The sequence below is a fragment of the Passer domesticus genome, chromosome 25 (assembly GCF_036417665.1).
Source record: "Passer domesticus isolate bPasDom1 chromosome 25, bPasDom1.hap1, whole genome shotgun sequence".
NCBI lineage: Eukaryota > Metazoa > Chordata > Aves > Passeriformes > Passeridae > Passer > Passer domesticus.
The window spans coordinates 5,162,743-5,181,002 of record NC_087498.1 but is presented as its reverse complement, the minus strand read 5'-3'; the positions used below and the strand labels follow the sequence as shown (position 1 = coordinate 5,181,002).

General features: G+C 62.4%; 2 protein-coding genes across 8 annotated transcripts; one reads left to right on the top strand and one right to left on the bottom strand.

The window, feature by feature from the left end:
- Positions 1-16: 16 nt before the first annotated feature.
- Positions 17-4,693, top strand: SMPD2 (sphingomyelin phosphodiesterase 2). 3 transcript variants are annotated; one of them, XM_064398870.1, is made up of 11 exons: positions 17-84; positions 1,182-1,353; positions 1,787-1,883; positions 1,968-2,044; positions 2,304-2,397; positions 2,486-2,575; positions 2,893-2,975; positions 3,165-3,297; positions 3,369-3,473; positions 3,608-3,764; positions 3,972-4,693. In XM_064398870.1, exons 2-11 carry the CDS (start codon positions 1,304-1,306, stop codon positions 4,313-4,315), a joined length of 1,230 nt encoding a protein of 409 aa, XP_064254940.1. In that variant the 5' UTR covers positions 17-84; positions 1,182-1,303; the 3' UTR covers positions 4,316-4,693. The 3 variants fall into 3 exon arrangements, with proteins under 3 accessions (XP_064254940.1, XP_064254942.1, XP_064254939.1); XM_064398872.1 differs by having other exon boundaries at positions 44-84; positions 1,177-1,353; XM_064398869.1 differs by lacking the exon at positions 17-84 and having other exon boundaries at positions 561-1,353.
- On the bottom strand, positions 4,494-18,198 carry MICAL1 (microtubule associated monooxygenase, calponin and LIM domain containing 1). Of its 5 annotated transcripts, none has more exons than XM_064398865.1 (26): positions 18,050-18,198; positions 13,762-13,972; positions 13,411-13,689; positions 12,448-12,655; positions 12,258-12,365; positions 11,575-11,673; positions 11,342-11,497; positions 11,036-11,136; positions 10,520-10,777; positions 10,010-10,125; positions 9,801-9,927; positions 9,463-9,535; positions 8,924-9,131; positions 8,664-8,851; positions 8,469-8,575; positions 8,335-8,385; positions 8,161-8,238; positions 7,666-7,840; positions 7,480-7,562; positions 6,918-7,383; positions 6,721-6,809; positions 6,458-6,556; positions 6,231-6,324; positions 6,054-6,153; positions 5,883-5,956; positions 4,494-5,778 (listed from the first exon to the last, which is right to left on the bottom strand). In XM_064398865.1, the coding sequence occupies exons 3-26, from the start codon at positions 13,669-13,671 to the stop codon at positions 5,648-5,650; spliced, it is 3,450 nt and encodes a 1,149-aa protein (XP_064254935.1). In that variant the 5' UTR covers positions 13,672-13,689; positions 13,762-13,972; positions 18,050-18,198; the 3' UTR covers positions 4,494-5,647. The 5 variants fall into 5 exon arrangements, with proteins under 5 accessions (XP_064254935.1, XP_064254934.1, XP_064254937.1 ...); XM_064398864.1 differs by having other exon boundaries at positions 13,767-13,972; XM_064398867.1 differs by having other exon boundaries at positions 8,924-9,074; positions 13,767-13,972.
- Positions 18,199-18,260: the final 62 nt, after the last annotated feature.

Sequence of the window (18,260 nt, the reverse complement as noted above, 5' to 3'; positions counted from 1 at the left end):
CCCGGTCCTGCCCCTTCCGCCCCGCTCCGCTGCCTGCCGGGACGCGTAGTCCCGCGGCCCCGCGCCGCTCCCGGCCCGCCGCAGGTCCGCTCCCGGCCCCGCTGCTCCCGCTCCTCCTGGTCCCGTTCCTCCCGTCCCGTTCCCCCCGGCCCCGCTGCTCCCGGTCCCGTTCCTCCCCGTCCCGCTCGTCCCGGTCCTGTTCCCCCCGGTCCCGTTCCTCCCGGCCCCGCGGCTCCTGGTCCTGCTCCTCCCGGCCCCGCGGCTCCTGGTCCTGATCCTCCCATCCCATTCCTCCCGGCCCCGCTCGTCCCGCTCCCGTTCCTCCCGGCCCCGCTCCGCCTGTTGCTCCGGTGCCCGCCCCGTTCCTCCCGCAGCTCCTCCGGTTCCCCGCTGCCTCCCCCGCTCGTCCTGCGGCTCCGCTCTTCCTGGAGCTCCGCTCCTCCTACTGCTCCGCTTCCCCGCTTGTCCCGCTCCCGTCCCCGCTCTCCTGTGTCCCCGCTGTCCTGTGTCCCCTCTCCTGTGTCCCCTCTCCTGTCCCCTCTCCTGTCCCCGCTCCCGTCCCCGCTCCACCTGTTGCCGCTGTCCCGCTCCCGCCGCAGCCCTCCGGGAGCGCCCCTGGGGGCTCAGCCTCGCTGGAAGCCGCCGGCATTAATTAATTACCGCGGCTCGGGAGCGGGATGAGCCCGCCGGGGCCGGCAGAGCTCGGCTGCCCGCGCCGCTCTCCTGGAGCTCCGGGGCTGCTCTTTTCGGCTCCGACAGCGGAAATTAGGCAATGGCACGGGGTCAGGCACGGGGGGAGCGGAGCTGGCGGAGAGCCGGGGCTGCTCCGGAGCTGCTGCCTCTGTCGGGGTTTGGGGTCCGAGAAGGATCCGCGGGCTTCCCGAGTGGGAGGTGCGTGACCGTGTCCCATGGCCGCGCCTCGCAGCTCCACTGTGAAACCAGGATGAAATTCCATCCTGGAGCACAACTCACTGACAGGCAGAGGGGTTGAGCCCTGTAGCCCACCGGTGTCCCCAGCCACTGGTTGTAGGGTCCCATGGGTGCTTTGGGTACACGGATCCCTGTACGGGGGCATTTTAGGGTTCGGGGTGGTCCTTGTGTTCAGGAAAGGAGGCGAAAGGCCTGGAGCACCCCAAGCACTTTTCCTTCCTTCCTTTCTTCCTTCCTTTGCCTCAGCTCAGCCCTTCCGCCTTCCCCGCCTGGCTCCTTGGCCCTGTCCCGCTGCCTGCACTGGCTCCTGCTCCTGCCCGCTCCTGCAGGTCCCTGCTCTGCCTGGCACTGCCCGCTGACCCCCAGAGCAGGCATGGAGGGAGAGCCCACCCTGCGCCTCCGTATCTTCAACCTCAACTGCTGGTGAGTCCAGGCCTGGCCAGGCTGTGCCAGGCTGTGTGGGGGGAGAGAGGGGCACCACGCTGGGGAGGGGTCCCACCTTGGGGTTAACTTTGTGGCTCCTTCATTTTGGGGTCTCACCACTCTCCCCGCCCGGAGGGTCATGAGGTGCTTGGCTGGGTAGTGCCTCCTGTCCCTTCCATGCTTGTTAGCCCCAGAAAAACCCCACAATTGCACCCCAAGCAAGGATGAGCTGCCTCAGTTCTGCAGGCAGGAGAAGCTGTCCCCAAACAGCCTCCCTGCATCTCGTCCTCACACAGCCTTTTCCTCTTCCCATCTTTCCTGTTTGCTTCTGCCGGTACTGGAGCCCTGTTTCTCTCCCTCATTTGGGGTCACAGTGGCCCCAAGAGCCCCCATGACCCTGTCCCCAGGCTTTGACTGTCACCCTCTGTGGCAGGGCCATCCGCTACCTGAGCAAGCGGCGGCAGCAGCGCGTGCGGCTCATCGGGGACACGCTGCGCCAGGAGGGCTTTGACCTGGTGCTGCTCCAGGAGGTGAGGCCAGCTGGAGAGCTGAGTGCCCACTCCCAGCCCGGGAGATGGGCATGACTGTTCCTTGCCTGTCCCTCTGTCCTCCAGGTGTGGAGCGAGCAGGACTACAGCGACCTGAAGGTGAAACTAGCAGGCTGTTATCCCTTCTCCCATTACTTCCGCAGGTGAGGAGGGCAAGGTCAGCCCCCTGGGGCTGGCTGTGGGGCAGTGCCAGGGCTGTGCCATGTCCTTGGGGTTTGCCTCTTGCAGAGACCACTACGAGTCCTTTAGGTCACCTCTGTTGCTGTGGAAGACCCCATGCCTGGGCAGTGGAGTGCTCACAGGAGCACATTGGGGTCCAGGCACCTGGGGAGTCCTCCTGGCCTGGGGCTAGGGCAAGGCAGAGGTTTTAGGGTCTCCTCACTGTGCTTCTTCCCTCCACAGTGGGGTGATCGGCAGCGGCCTCTGCATCTTCTCCAGGTTCCCTATTCTGGACACGCTCCTCTACCAGTACTCACTCAATGGGTACCCCTACATGGTGAGTGGGGTGGGGGGCACGTGGCACCGTGGTGGCCGTCCTCACAGAGCCTCAGTAGCCCTGTCCTGCCCTTCTTCCCCTCGGGCAGCTCCAGCACGGGGACTGGTTCTGCGGCAAGTCCGTCGGTCTCGTCATTATGAAGATCTCAGGGATCATCTTCAACGTCTACGTCACCCACGTGAGCAAGCCAGGGAGGAACCCAGCATGGGGGAACAATGGGGAGGAGGGGAATGAGTGGCCATATCCTGTTTTACTGTCCCTTTGCTTTAACCCTGCTCTCTGCCCTGGACTATGCACTGATTTAATAAAACACTGCTCGGGGCAGGGACCCATAACCTGGTTGTGCACTGGGGTGAGCACCCCATGCTCTCCCCAGTGGGGGTGAAATAAAGACAGAGGTGTTGGCAGGGGCTGTTTGGAGGGGTTGGGTGGGTTTGCAGGGAGCCTGGGAGCAGGGCAGGAGTCACAGCCCCTTTGCTTTCCCTCTCTCTCCAGCTGCACGCCGAGTACTGCCGGGACAAGGACGCCTACCTGCCCCACCGGCTGGTGCAGGCCTGGGAGCTGGCACAGTTCATCCGGTGAGCAGCCGTGGGTGTCCCCTGCATGCCCCCAGGACACTGTGGGCACCCCTGGGGCTTGCACTGCAGAGAGCTCCCATTTGCACCAGTCCCACTCAGGAATAAGGTGGAGGAGCACTGGGCAGGTCCCAGTCACTCCAGTGGGGTGGCAGGCAGGGCAGGCAAGGACAGCCACCCCTGTCCCCTCAGACACACCTCAAAGGCAGCAGATGTGGTGCTGCTGGGAGGGGACCTAAACATGCACCCTGAAGATGTGGGCATCCGGCTGCTGCGCGGCTGGACGGGGCTGCAGGACGCCTTTGCTGAGGCCATGCACTTTGAGGTGAGCTGAGGGGCTGAGAGGGGTCCCAGGGCACGCCAAGAGCCCCCAGCTCAGCCAGGCTCTTGTCCCAGGGCTGTAAGAACGGCTGCACCCTTGTCCCTGACAACTGCTTCACTGACAAGGCAGAGCTGCTGCCCTTCCCGCTGGGCATCCGCATTGACTACATCCTCTACAAGGTAACTACCCTGACTACATCCTCTACAAGGTAACTACCCTGACTACATCCTCTGCAAGGTAAGGGGGTGTCTGCCCACCAGCTGTGAGTGCTGGGGCTGAGGCACTGCTGTGACCCCCTTGTCCCCCCACCCAGGCCATCTCCAGCTTCACGGTGAAGTGTGAAGAGCTGAAGACCACCACGGGGCGAGCCCCAGGCGTGGACATCCCCTTCTCAGACCATGAAGCTGTGATGGCAACACTGCACATCCAGAGGCAGGGACAGCCTGCAGGTGCCACCCTTGGCACAGCTGGTGAGTCGGGGGGCTGCTGCCAGCATCCCCTGTGTGCTGGGGGGCTGGTGGATGGACTGGTGGAGTTGGACGGAGTTTTTTGGGGATGTTTCCCCTTGTGGAGGGCTGCAGGGCAGTGGGGATGGGGAGCAGGCTGTTGGGGTGCTATGGGGGGTGTAGGGATGGTATGTGGGGGTCCCACCCTGCTGAGGGCCGCTGTCCTCACAGACCTGGCCCTGGCAGACGTGCTGACAGAGGCACGGACAGAGGTGGGCGCGGGGCTGCAGGCGGCGCGGCGGCAGCGCTACTCCTCGGGCAGGATGGCCGTGCTGGCCCTGCTGCTGCTGCTGCTGCAGGCTGCAGCTGCGCTGGGCACGCTGGCTGGGCTGGGCGCGGGGCAGCCCTTCCCCAAGCTCTCCTTCTGCCTGCTGGCCTTCCTCGCCCTCGGCGTGCTCGTCCTCGCCGCCGGCCTGCACCTGTTCCACACCATGGAGGTGAAGATGCTGCACGGCACCGAGGACCAGATGTGGATGGTGCTGAGGGCCCTGCAGGAGCGTCCCAGTGAAGGCTGAGCTGAGGCTCTGGGTGTCCCACAGTGTCCCCTTGCCCACACTACGTCCCCTTTTTCATCCTTGTTTTTAGCTGACTTCAGGTCTTAGGCACTGCAGCCAATGCGGTAGTGCAGGTTTGGCAGCTGCCTCTGGGTGAAATTAAGGTTTTTTTGGGGTAGATTTATTGCATTGACCCCTGTGAGAACCACAATGGAGGCAGATTTTTATTGCTGTCTTTTTAAATACACTCTTTTGTACATGGAGGGACCCACTGGCCTGGCTGGAAGGCTTGAAACACTAAGGCTCCCCTTGCCTGGGGTGGCCTCAAAGTTTAAACTGGTGGCTGTTCTGGCAACCAGTCCTGACTGATGGAAAATAAAGGCAATATTTTAACCTTTGGCACCGGGTCAGGGGGGCTTTATTTGAGGGGAGGGGGTTTGCAGCAGGATTGTAGGGCTGGTACAAACACAGGGAGGGTTGGAGGAGGTGCTGGGGGGAATGGCAGGACGAGGGCTGAGCACAGGGTGGTGTTGCTAAGAGAGGAACCTACGCCTGGAACCCCCATCCCAACACATCTGGGGTGCCATGAGCACCATTTGGCCACAGAAGCAACAGCCAGGGACTCCAGGGGCATTTCAGGCCAGGGTGGCATTGCCAAGCAGAAGAAATCCCAAAGGGGCAAGCAGGGCACAGCCACTGGTGTCCCTTGTCCTTGTCCTGAGCACAATTCCCATAGGAGCTCCTGGACAAAAAGCCCTTCCCTGGTAGGGTTCTGACCCTGGTTTCCTGCAGCAGCTGGGGACAGCGTGGACGTGGCATCCAAAAGCAGCGGTGCAGAGCAGCTGGACCAGCCCAGTCTGTCTGTCAGTGGCCCCAACTTGTACAGCCAGATGTCCCTTGAGATGGACAGTCCAGACTGGCATGAAACCCTCCGCTGGGAAGGATGTCCCAGGGTGGCTTTGAGGGACCATTCCTGAAGGTGCCCCTGCACATACAGGCCTGCCTCTGGTGGCCAGTCCCTCCTTGCTGCTGGGAGCCACCACGGCCCCCTTTTGCAGTCCCCTCCAGTCTTGTTTTCCAGGCAGCACAAGGCAAAGGCACTCCAGCCATGCACAGGATGCACCCCAAGTGGGCTGAGTGCTTCTTGGTGTCTCCTCCGTGGGCATCCACCAGCGGGTCTGGCCCCTCCGCGACAGATTTGGCAAGCAGGGAGCTGGATTTGCTGTGGCAGCTGCTGGCACCTGGGGCATTGCCACCTCCAGAGGTAGCTCAGGGTGGTGCTCAGCCCAGGACTCACTCACTCACACTCTGCTGGTCCCCAGGGAGGACCTGGTGGCCGCGGGGCCGTGCGGGTCAAGCCCGCAGCTCGCTGAGCCGCTTCTCCTCCTGCAGCTGGATGAGGACATTCCGCTTGTTCACCACCTCCACCAGCTGCTTCAGGATCTCCTGCTCAGCCTTCTCATCCTCAGGTGTCTTCAGGGCATCTGTGGGAGCAAAGAGCCAGAGTAGGGCTGGGAAGGCCACAAGCCCTGACCTGCTCCCTGCACTGTGCAGAGGGATCCTCTCCCTGGCCCGCGCTGACACTCACCCTCCTTGTTCATGTAACTCCGGAGCTTCTCGTCAAGCTGACACTGCTGCTCCTCCAGCTTCAGTTCCTGCACCCTGTGGGGAGGAAGAGGGTGTGCTGGCTACTGCCTTGGCAGGGGATTGGGGTGAGCTGAGTCCCCACAGCGAGCAGGGAGCATCCCCCAGGGCTCACGCGATCATGAGGTCCGACTCCTCGCTCATCAGGTTGTTCTTCTTCTGGACCAGGTACAGCAGCTGGTTTGTCCACTGTGTCTGCTGGTCAGCCAGGCTCTCTGCAGGACAGGGGAATGGTCAGCAGGGTGCAGACCCCCATTGCAGGGTCACAGTGCTCCGTCCACCCTGGCTTTACCATTCTCATCCCGGAGTAACTTCTCCAGCTTGATGCCCTGCTGCTCCAGCTCCCGGAACGTCACCTCGATCTCCTCCAGCCGCCTCTGGATGGCCTGGAAGAGAAGGGCAGCACTCTCCTGCAGGCCAGCACACGGCCACCAGCTGCAGGACAGAGGGGACAGGGTGCAGGGAACCTGGGGGACAGGATGCAGGGGACAGGGACCTGGCTCTCCCCTCTGGGGTTACCTGGGCTTTGCAGAACCTCTTCATCTGGGATTCCCTGGCCCGGCGGGCCAGTGTGCGCTTCCAGGTGGGGAATTTCTCCTCTTCCCTGGGGTCTGGGTACTGTGAAAGGAGGGTGGCACGGGCAGGGGGGTCAGTGCCTGCACCAGGCACCTCCTGCCTTGGCAGCCACAGCTGAGCCAGACCTGATGCCTCTGTGAGAGGAGCAAGAGCCCCAGCTGCCACCTGTGCTGGTGATGCCACCATCCCTTGGGGAAAATCCTCACCAACTCTTTCATGATGCCAAGGCCTGTGTCCTCCTCCTCCTCTTTCTCCTCCTCTTCCTCCCCCTCCTCGCTGTCACTGTCCTCCAAATCTGCCCCAAAAAGAGCCGTTTCAGGCTGGTTCCTCATGTGGGATACAGCGGGGTCCAGCAGGGACTGAGAGCTCTGCTCATCTGGACACTCCAGTTTGTACCACCTACCTTTCTCCATGTCAATTTTCTCCTCCTCCTCCTCCTCCTCCTCCTCCCAGGCGCCTTGTCCCTGCCGCAGGGCAGGGAGGGCCTCAGGTGCTGCTGGGAGCCTCAGACGAGCTGGCTTCAGTGGAGGCTCGGGCTCAGCTTCACTGGTGAGGTTCAGCGTGGACAGGCTGAGCTTCTCCAGCGGTGTGAGGACGATCTTCCTCCTGCCCCCACTCTCCTCACCCTCCTCTGCTGTCCCTCGGGGCTCCGCTCTGGGAACCTCCTCTTCCCTCACATCCCCCCCAGGCTGTGCCAGCAGCTCCTGCTCCTCCGTGTCACCAGTATCCGCCGTGTCCTCAACGTCCCCAGGCTCTTCCCCTGCCTGTGGGGCTGCTGGGGTGGGCTGAAGCGGGCTGGGTGCCCACTCCATGGGGGACACACACGACCTGCCAGCATCTGGGGGCGGGTGGGCAGCAGCACCAGCATCCTGCAGCAGAGCAGAGCAGAGGGGTGATGCAGCACAGGGCCACACCCAAACATTCTGCCTTTCCTCCATCCCCTCCAGGGCTTTGGGGTGCTTTACCCCATCAGGCAGCGCTGGAGCCTCATCCCGGGGCAGATCCATGCTGGGTGCATTGGGGTAGTGCAGCGAGCAGTAAAAATTACCTGAGAGGAGAGCGGAGAGCAGGGTGGGTGAACCCATGTGACAAGCTGCCAGGTGGACAACCTGCCATGCCCCAAGCCTTCCCTCTCCCTAAAGCTGCCTCACCATCCTCCTCGTGGAAGGCGTAGTCGCCCAGGCGCAGTGTGGCCCCGCAGCGCCGGCACTGGAAGCAGCCGCGGTGGAAGAAGCGTCCCTCGGCGCTGGCCCGCTCCACGATGTACACACGGCGCCCGCAGAAGTAGCAGGCGTCGCTGTTCTCCCCCGTCCTGTCCCTCGGAGGCTGCGGGGAGAGAGGACAGGCAGCGCTGGCAGCGGGCGCCGGGCGCCCACCCTGCCCTGTGGCTGTGCCAGCAGCCATGGGGGCACGGGCAGGGCTGTGCCCCTCTCGCAGCGCCGGGTCTGGGTGAGGGAGTGGCAAATCTTGGCTCCGGAAAACCAGTTGGGTCAGGAAACAGGCAGGGAGGAGCTGGGAGCATGTGGGCGTTCGCTTGTGCAGATCTGGTCCCGGCCCTTGACTTGGCCCTGCCAGCCACTGGTGCCCTCCTGGTGCCCCCCTGGCCTGAGCTGGACACTCCACCCCAAGGTGACACAAGGACCAACCTGCCCTGGGTCCATCACGGTGGCTTGTGGCGGCTCGTGGGCACTGTCCAGAGTGTCTCCATCCAGCCCCGTGTCCAGCTACAAGTGACCCAAGGGCAGGGTCAGCCCCCCACTCTCCCCCCAGCACAGCTGCACCCCAGCAGGGCCCCCTCGGGGCACCTGGGGCAGACCCACCTCAGCGTCCCTGCGGCTCCTCTTGGCCTCGCTGTCCTTCTGGGCACCGTCCTGCAAACCCAAAGGGGCTGGTCAGGGTGGGGAGCGTGACACGGTTTTGGTGTGCCGCGAGGGTGTGGGTGGGGGTCCCTCACCTGGGCACGTTTGTGTGCCAGGTTCCGGCTCTTCTGCAGCTTGCTGAGGAAGAGGATGGCTCCTCGTGTGCCAGGGGGAGACAGTGGCTTCTTGCTGACCTCCACCTCTGCACAGGACACAGCCATTTTGGTGGGACCCACCCAGCCAGCCCCAGTGCAGCCCAGGATGGGCCAAATCCCCCCAAAATCTCACACCTGGAGAGGTCCCAAAAATTTGATAGAAGTGGCTGAGGTAGGTGATGAGGTCCAGGCGGTCGGGCTCTGTCAAGCTGGCCATCTCAGCACTGGAGAGGACAGGCTGGATGCCCAGCTCCTGCTCTGCTATGTCCAGCAACATCTGGTGGGTCTGAACGGCGTCCTGGGGGTCCACGGAGTCAAAGTCCCTGCGGGGGGACACGGCTGCCATCAGGGTGGGCTGGGCAGGGTGGAGGGCTCTGGGGCTGCCAGGCACTCACAGCAGGTCGGGGCGGAAGCGGTGGATGAGGGCACAGAGGGCCAAGCCGCTGGTCCAGGAGGTGCTGAAGTTGGTCACGGCCACGCCAGGGTATCCAGCCGTGCTGGCCTGGCACCAGCTCAGCAGCTCTTCACAGACAGCTCCAGGGGCCACTGGGGAGGCAGAGACAGGGGACACCCCCCCGTCCACCTCCTGCCTCAGACTCCACGCTTTAAGAGGAAAGGGATCCCATGGGAGCAACCCGAGACACCCCCTGCCCCCCACAGCCCTCCCCACAGTCTCAATGACTATGCAGAGAAAGCATCTGTCAATATTTCATGGCTCAGCATCTGTGCAGCCTGGAGGGACACAGCCTCCTCCCCAGAGGGCAGCAGGGGCTGAGTCCCCACGAGCAGAGGGGACAGAAACCATTGGTGTCACCAGCACAGCCTGCTGGACACAGGCCAGGGTGCAAGAAACAGGGATGGGGAGGAAAATCAGGGCAGCAGCCACTTGGGCACGGGCTGCTGGAGGGGATGGGGCAGGACTGGTTGCTCCTACCCGTGCTGAGCCGGTTGTCACTCTTCCTCTTGTGGTCCACCTCCACCATGCCCACGAGGTAGAGGTCCTTGACCTGCCAATGGGGACATGCCAGTGGTGGGTCACCACCAATGACACCATGCAGGAGGTGGCCCTGGCAAGGGGGACACCTGGGCACCCCCCCCCAAACCCTCCAGAACCCTCTGCCATCCACAGTGGGCAACACATCCAAGGTCCTGTGGGCTAACAGCTTCAGTCCCACACCCCTTGGGGACAGGGGACTGGGGAAATCAGTGTCACCCTGACAGCCAGGGAGGCTGGGCTGGCTGGCTGTCCCACGGCAGGACCTGCCCAGGTACCTGGCTGGCTTTGATGGCCTGCAGGTTAATGTTGGGGTAGCGCGTGGCCGGGTCGATGCTGTACTGGCTGATGTTCTTGTTGGTGTTGTCCGGGGACGTCTGCGAGAGGCGCTGGTAGATGCTCTCCCTGCGTGCAAGGGACAAAGCTGGCGTCACTGCTGCCATCCTCACGCGCTGCAGACCCTGCCCAGCGGGATGGGCACACTCACCTCTCAGCCAGCACCTCCAGCGGGGGCGTCCCGGCCGCCCACCGCCGCACCATCCACGCTGCATCGAAGGCAGCCAGGAAGCCCCTGGCCACCCCGGTGCCCAGCGGCCAGAAGGGCTGCAGAGGGAAAGGCAGAGCTGCAGCTGGAGTTGCATGGCTGGTCGGGGCAGCTGGGAGGAGGCTGGCAGCTGCCAGGCTTGGCCGGGGATGAAAGAGGGAGCGGCGGCAGGACGCGCACGGAGAGGAGGGGTGCACATCTCATCCCCGGCCAGCACAGCTGCGTTTGGGGACAGCTGGGCTGCTCCTCCATCCTGAACCAACCCCAAATCTCCGGTGGGGCTGGAGAAGGGGATAACCTCCCCAAAACATGCTGGGAGCCCACCCAAGGATGGAGCACGCCGGGCGATTGGGATGAGAAGCACTTAAGAGGGGGGGAAATACATTGCAACCAATGCACCTTGCAAGGAGAGGGAGATGGGGGCGTGAGGGGTGCTGCAGGGGAAGCTCTCACCTCCACCAGGCAGTCGCCCACCAGCCCCAGGAGCACACGGCTCCCGTTGTGCTCCCGCACCAGCGCCGCGTTCTCCGAGCGCGTCATGCAGGTGAAGTCGAACATGTCGACATCCGGCAGCTCCCGGTGGTTGAGGGCAAACTCCAGCTCGGGCAGGCAGTAGTTGGTGGAGAAGTTGGCAGCTTCTTTGGCATAGCTAAGGAGGGCATCCCGGTTCACGTTGTCCGGAGCCAGGAGGCTCTCGATGTCCGCTTTGTCCTGTGGGGATGGGGTGAAGCTGACTGGGGTGTGGGAGGTGATGTTTGTCCCTCAGCCTGATGTTTGTCCCTCAGCTCTAGGGTGCAGCTGTGCCACTGCACTCTCAGTGCCCTGGAAGGATTTTTCCTGTGGCACAGGACTGCTGCAGGCCCTACCACCCCAGGTAGTCAAACCAGCATCCACAATTTGCATCCCACTTCCAAGGCTTTCAGCTGCCCGTTGCTGTGAGATCCCAGGGTCAGATCCTGCCCTTCTCACCTGGAGGATGACCCCCTTCTTGAGCAGGCTCTGCTTCTTGGCCGTCATGACGAAGTAGTGAGTGTCATCCTTGTAGTACACGATGTTTTCCAGGTCAATGCCTGGTGACAGGGAAGGGGCTGAGCCAAGGCCACGGGGTGTCCCAGCACTGGGCTCGGACACCAAACGTCCCCTGCAATGGGGCACCATGTGGGGACATGCACCCCATTACTGGGGACATCCTGGGGCTGAGCCTCCAGCTCCCTCAGGAGGAGCAGGAGCCCCCAACACCCCACATGGGGGGGTTGGGACCACAGGACCACTGACCCGTTTTGTTGTAGAGGTTCTGGAAGAACTTCTGGTTGTAGATGCGGGCCACGCCGCTGATCTCAGCCACCTCCACCTCGGCCCGGCTGTGGCGGTTGATGAAGTTGGTGGTGATGCCAATGGCCAACTTTCCACGCGTCTCCTTCCGCTTGAACCCTGCAGGAGGGGAGAGCCGTGAGCCCCCAGCCAGCCCCCCATATTGGTCCTGGGGTTCCAGGGACACCTGCTGTCACCTTCAGGGACGAATTTGCCACCGCCAGCTGAGATGAGGACGTCGAACTCGTAGTGGGTGAGGGGAGAGGAGCTGGGCTGCAGCACAGCCTGCCAGCCACCTGCAGGGAGAGGGGTGGTCATCAACGTGCTGGTCCCCAGGGAGCTGCATCTCATCCCCACAAAAAGGCACGCCCTGGGCTAGCAGAGTGATGGGGGGGCTCAGAGGGCCACCTGTTGAAGGAGTGTAGGAGAATGCCCCCTAATGACAGAGTGGCAAACTAGCCTTTGTCCCCCAAAAAAGGAAAAGCCACCTTATAGGACCCGAGAGACTTCACTAAAACCTTGGGGTCACCTAATTGGATAGAAGCCAAAAAGTCCCGCCTGGGCCATAAGGTAGAAAAGGAGAGAACAAAGGAACCACGAGGCTTTTGTGAAGGTGTTTCTGCCAGGGGCAGACCTCTGTACCTGGCTCGGATTTTCTGTTTATTGTTTTTCCTTTTATTAAACCTTTCTGTTTCTAACACTGCAGCAGAAGCCATCCTGCTCATTATTTGCCTCCAAAGGTAATAACCAAGCCATCCTTGGGTGTATTAGGTTCCCTTTTAAAGGCTCATAAAACCCCGGCCCGACAAAACAGAACCTAATAACCCACAGCCCTGTCCTTGTCCCCAGGAATGCCACCCACCCTGCAGAGATACCGTACCTGCCTTGCCCGTGGGGGGAACGAGCCCCTCGAACCGCACATTGATGTGCACCTCCACGCCCAGGAGCAAAGCCACCTTCAGCAGGATCAGCTGCAGCTGCCGGATACCTGGGAGGGGAGGGAGGTCCTCAGGGCTGCCCCCCTCAATGCTGGGGCTCCCCACGGCCAGCCCGGGCCCCCCAACACTCACTGATGTGGTCCAGCGTGCCGGTGCAGAAGCGCCCGTAGAACTTCTTGGCGCCCAGCGCGCGCAGGTCGTGGATGGTGAAGGGCCAGAGGTGCAGGACGTTGTTGCGCGAGAAGGAGTCGCGCTTCTCCAGCAGCACCACGCGGGCACCCAGCAGCGCCAGCTCAATGGCAGCCCGCAGCCCGCAGGGGCCGGCGCCCACCACCAGGCACTGCCAGGGCACGGCGCGGCCGTCAGCCCCCAAAACAGGGTTTGGGTGAACCCCCAGTGCTCCCCAAGGCAGCGCCTCCCCGCCTGCTGGGCCAGGATCTGGCCCTGCTCAGCATTGCCTTGTTCTGCCTGATTGTCCCTGCAAATTGGGCGCCCCCCGCCCCCCGAACCTTGCCTTCACCCAGGGAAATGGCAGCAATTAAAGCAGTGGGTGAGATGAGGGGCAGGTCTGCTGCAGCCCTGATGGGGTTTGGTCTCCTGGCAGCTTCTGCACAGGGCTGGGACAACGGGGCACAGCAGCCAGGACAAAAGCCATCATCTGTGGGACAGGGCTGGGACAACGGGGCACAGCAGTCAGGACAAAAGCCATCATCTGTGGGACAGGGCTGGGACAACGGGGCACAGCAGCCAGGACAAAAGCCATCATCTGTGGGACAGGGTTCTGTCCCCAAGGGGACATCCTACTTCTATCTCCCAGAAAGGACCTGACAGTTCCCTCAGCCCTGCCATGGGATGTCCCCAGTGAGAGGCAGCTGGGAGGAGGAAGGACGCTGCTGCTGGGTGGCACTGAGGTGGCATCGTGCCACGGGGAGCTGAGCAGTGCTAATTAACATCCTGTCCCATTAAACTCCATCAACCTCCCGCCTGGCACATCCTGCATCCTCCTGGGATGAGAGCCAGAGTGTCCCGGGGGATGTTCTCACCCCAGACAAGGACACAGGGCAGGGAGAGACCCAAACCCCACACCCCGCTTACCTTGGTGCCAGCACAGGCTGTGCCCTGCTCGTAGTCCTTGTGCCCAGCTTTCTTATCCAGCTTGCTCCACAGGGCCTTGGCATTCCAGTAGTTGAGGGCAGCCTTGAGGCCGTGGTAGAGCTGCAGCCCACTGCCCTGCAGCCCCAGCTGCTGGCACAGCTCCAGGAAGCAGCCCAGCACCTCCCGGCACTCCCCGGCACGCAGGAACCTCTCAAAGATGGCATGGGCCGGGTTGCCCGCCTCGTCAGCTGGCACACTCATTCCGTGTCACCCAGGGGCCTGGCAGAGGGACAGCAGAGGTCAGCAGGGAGGGGGCCCTCCTGGATCCCCACCCCAAAACTCATCCCGTACCAGACCTGGCGTCCCAGTGCCAGCTTTCCCTGCTGCAGGTGCTGCTGAAATTGGCACTTTGTGGCAGCAGTGATGGAACTGTCCCCGGATGCTGCACCCAGAGAGGCACGGTGTCACCCTGCCACTGCCCCCAGAGAGGCACGGTGTCACCCTGCCACGGTGGCCTCAGGGCTGTGGCTGCAGCCAGTGGCTTCCTCCATGCAGCGGGTACCTGCAACAGCCAAGAGCAGAGCGAGCTGTTTTGGAGAGAAGACACCACTTCCTTCCTCTGCAGCCCTGGCCCCACTGCGGGGGGAGCTCGTGGCTTTAGGAATCAGCCTCAGAGCTGCTGCAGGAGCCGGCAGGCCCAGCCCCGTGGCGGGGTTGGGTCCGTCCCCCAGCTGGAATGGGGTGACCTTTTCCCCCACCTCCCCTTGTACCACTCCTGCAGCGGGTGGAAGCAGATTAGCACAGAGGAAGCGCCGGTGAGGAAGTCAAATAAAAGTCAAATCACCCTGCAAGCAGCCCCATCACGCCACAGAAGCTGAGAGGAAGGGTACAGCACATTTCCCCCTAAGCTTCCCAAAACCCCCTGGCATCCCCAGGGAACCAGGTCCCCTTGCTCCTGTCTGCCAGCACTGCCCTGAGCACCAGCCTGTGCCCTCTGTCTTGCCAGCCCGAGCATCAATAACAAAATTTTGCCTTTTCCAGCCACTGCGGCCAAGCCCAGGGCTGTGAAAGGCTCCCCCAGCCCAGCACAGACACGGGGCTGCCAAGGAGGATCCTCTGGAAAAGAAAGCTGGGGAAGACGCAGAGCTTCCACCTTTGAACCGCAGCTCTTTGCCCTCTGGCCCCTGGGTGTTATCTGGGCACGTGGCAGCTCCCGGAAGGTGGCAGTGGGACAAGGATGTCGTGAATAAATTAGGCAGCCCGCAGGAGGAGGGAGCTGGGGGTGTGTGAGGTTACTTAAGCACTCAAATTTTGGCTGGAGAGGCCGAATTCTAGCTGGATTTCTTGTTCAGCCTCACTCAGAACTTTCCCGACAGCAGAACTTGAAAAAAAAAAAAAAAACAACCAAAAAACCACCAAACTTGTGCCTTGCAAAGCAGTTCTGCAGGTCACCTTCCCTCCAATCACTTCTGCAGGTCACCTTCCCTTCCAGCATCACACTCAGGAAATCCGGGCATTTAACCCCTTCCTTCCTGGGCAGACATAGGACAAGGCAGCCAGCCCAGTGGGGGCTGGCACAACCAGAGTGGCAGTGGGGACAGAGGACACGGCCCATGCACTCATGACAGGCCTGAGGACAGATTTCTGCTCTTCCCCTGAGCGCTGCTAGTGACACAGGATGCGCCTGGGGAAACTGAGGCAGCGCTGGGAACCTCCCCAGAGACTTCGCAGCACTCCCACCCATCCTTGTGCCAGGGAGGCTGCCAGGCAGAGCTGGCTGCCAGGCACCAGTGCCCCGTGCACATGGGCTGTCCTCCAGCAGCTCAAGTCACCTCCAGGGCCACCACAGCAGCCCCAGGGAGATGGGAGCATCTCCTCCAGCCTGAGCAGCCCCTGGCTCTGATAAAAGCCCATCTCAGCCTGGATTCCCACTGGACAGGATGCCAGGGGCAGCGGGCTGCCTGGCAAAGCTCTGCAGCCCCGACGCCCCGGCAGGGAGGCTCCGAGGAGGCAGAACAACAAGCCTTGTGTTACTCAGTTTCCTGCAGAAAGGATTTTATCCTGGCACGCTCAAACCCCCTTGACAACTGCGAGCAAGGTCAGAAACTCCTAGGAAAGCTCAGTTCCTGCAGGCTCGACACAAAACCCCGGCTTCCAGCTCACAAAGGCCAGAGGCAGTGGAGGAGGGCACAGCCTGTGCTAGGCAGCCTCTGGCTCTGCTCCTTCCATCAAAGCCTCTTGCATTTCTTCCCTTAACGCTGTTCCTGCAGGCAGGGGGGAGGAGGGGATGCAGCCAGCCCTGACTCATCCCATGTCACTTTGGTTGGCTGCAGAAATGTCTGTGGGGACATCAGCTGGGTCTGAGACATGGGGGCACCCCAGAGCAGGGACACCCCATCCCTCCCTGCGGGTCAGGGTGTCCCTCCTGCCCTTGCAGGAGAAGCATTCTCTTGGGAGAAGGTGGGGGAAGCTGCCTGGGAGCTCACGTGGCTCCCAGGCATGTGGAAATAGGGTGGGAAAGGACACAGCTCCAGAGCTGATGAAAGCTGGGAGGATTTTCAGCAGATCAGCTTGCTGCTGCTGCGCTGGCTCCCACCCTGGCTGTCCTGGGTCTGGGATTGGGATCCCAGCATGGATGGGCTGTTCCAGGTCTGGGATTGGGATCCTGGCATGGATGGGCTGTCCTGGGTCTGGGATTGGGATCCCACCATGGATGGGCTGTCCTGGGTCTGGGATTGGGATCCCACCATGGATGGGCTGTCCTGGGTCTGGGATTGGGATCCCAGCATGGATGGGCTGTCCTGGGTCTGGGATTGGGATCCCACCATGGATGGATGGGCTGTCCTGGGTCTGGGATTGGGATCCCACCATGGATGGGCTGTCCTGGGTCTGGGATTGGGATCCCACCATGGATGGGCTGTCCTGGGTCTGGGATTGGGATCTTGGCATGGATGGGCTGTTCTGGGTCTGGGATTGGGATCTTGGCATGGATGGGCTGTCCTGGGTCTGGGACTGGGATCCCACCATGGATGGATGGGCTGTCCTGGGTCTGGGATTGGGATCCCAGCATGGATGGATGGGCTGTCCTGGGTCTGGGATTGGGATCTTGGCATGGATGGGCTGTTCTGGGTCTGGGATTGGGATCCCAGCATGGATGGGCTGTCCTGGGTCTGGGATTGGGATCCTGGCATGGATGGGCTGTCCTGGGTCTGGGATTGGGATCTTGGCATGGATGGGCTGTTCTGGGTCTGGGATTGGGATCCCAGCATGGATGGGCTGTCCTGGGTCTGGGATTGGGATCCCACCATGGATGGATGGGCTGTCCTGGGTCTGGGATTGGGATCCCAGCATGGATGGATGGGCTGTCCTGGGTCTGGGATTGGGATCCCAGCATGGATGGGCTGTCCTGGGTCTGGGATTGGGATCCCACCATGGATGGATGGGCTGTCCTGGGTCTGGGATTGGGATCCCACTATGGATGGGCTGTTCCAGGTCTGGGATCCAGCCTGGACACCACAGGCCAGGCTGCTGAGCTGGGCTGGAACCCAGGAGAGCCCCTCCAGTGAAAGGCCAGGGGTGGATGGAGGGATTCTTGTGACCACCCAACAGCTTGGCCAAAGCCTTGCTTTCAGCCACCAGCTGAGCTGGGAGGGTGTCAGGAAGGGGTGAAGGCACTGGGAGCTCTTACAAATGTTATTGTGCTCAGGAGAAACATCCCAGGTGTGGAACTGGGCAGGCAAACCACCCTGGCCAACACCACAGAAACCTGCCTTGGTTTGGGTGGGTTTTAATCCTCGGAGGGAGGGAAAAATCCCTGTCAGCTGCTCTGGTGTGAGGCAGGGGTGTGGGTGCATGAGCACACCCCAGCTCTGCAAGGTCCCAGCATGGAGCTGTGGGAGGAGGGCTGAGGAGAGGGGACAAACCTGCATTAAGCTTTTCCAGGGATCCACACACCACAGCCTGGCCATGTCCCAGGGAGCCCTGGGCACAGACAACACTTGTCCCCCTATTTTTGCTGCTCAGCCTGCTCCCCTGCCCAGCACCAGTGCACAGAAGGACCTGCCTCTTGCAGCTGAATTTTAGTAAAAAGAGGAAGTCTGGTCACGGCCAGGTTTCACACCCCACATCATCCTCCTCTTCCTGCTTCTCCTTTACCCCAGCACATCTGCGACAAAGACATCTCCGGGAGGATGCACAGAGCATCCCTCACGGATCTTAGCAGAGCTCTTCCCCATCCTGCTCACGGGAGCACTGGAGGAGGAGGAGGAGCAGGGACCGCTCTCTTTCCCCTTTGTCCCGAGGGCAGCAGAGCTCAGAGGCTGCAGGGGAAAAGCAGCGAGGATGGAGCGGGGGGGACGCCGCTGCCCCCGGGAGCAGCTGCGGGGAGGGGTCAGCCGGAGAAAAAGCGCTACCCTGCCACGGAGCGTCCCAGGGACAAGCGGGACACGGTTTTGGGGAGCTGAGCCCTCGCCAGCACCGCAGAATTACCGCTCGGTTTTGCAGCCCCGTGCCCGCCTTGCGCAGCGATGCTCGCAGCGCGGCGGGCGGAGGGGACCGGACTCGGGATGGGACACGGGGACAGCAGAGCCCTGACCTCCCCACGCCCAGGATGCTCTGCCCGTCCTCACCCTCCACTCACCTCCACAGCCCCTCGGAAGGGGAAACTGAGGCACGGACCAGGGCGCGGGGAGGGACCGGAGCTGGGCGCTGCCGGGCGATAGCGAGCAGGAAACGAGCTCCGGCTCGGCGAGCAGCGGCCGCCGGCCCGGCCCTCCTCTCCTTTGCCCTCCCCTCCTCGCCTTCCCCTCCCCTCGCCCGCCCGACCCTCCCCCGCGGCCGGGGGGACCCGG

What these genes read in the sequence shown, in the direction of transcription:
- SMPD2 (XM_064398869.1), top strand. Translation starts at nt 1,037, where the DNA reads ATGGGTGCTTTGGGTACACGGATCCCTGTACGGGGGCATTTTAGGGTT. An exon ending in GAGCTGGCACAGTTCATCCG is followed by an intron (nt 2,976 to 3,164) that starts GTGAGCAGCCGT and finishes CTGTCCCCTCAG; the next exon opens with ACACACCTCAAAGGCAGCAG. An exon ending in TTGACTACATCCTCTACAAG is followed by an intron (nt 3,474 to 3,607) that starts GTAACTACCCTG and finishes CCCCCCACCCAG; the next exon opens with GCCATCTCCAGCTTCACGGT.
- MICAL1 (XM_064398865.1), bottom strand. Translation starts at nt 13,671, where the DNA reads ATGAGTGTGCCAGCTGACGAGGCGGGCAACCCGGCCCATGCCATCTTT. An exon ending in GAAAATTGACATGGAGAAAG is followed by an intron (nt 6,810 to 6,917) that starts GTAGGTGGTACA and finishes TTTTTGGGGCAG; the next exon opens with ATTTGGAGGACAGTGACAGC. An exon ending in GTTACTCCGGGATGAGAATG is followed by an intron (nt 6,154 to 6,230) that starts GTAAAGCCAGGG and finishes CCTGTCCTGCAG; the next exon opens with AGAGCCTGGCTGACCAGCAG.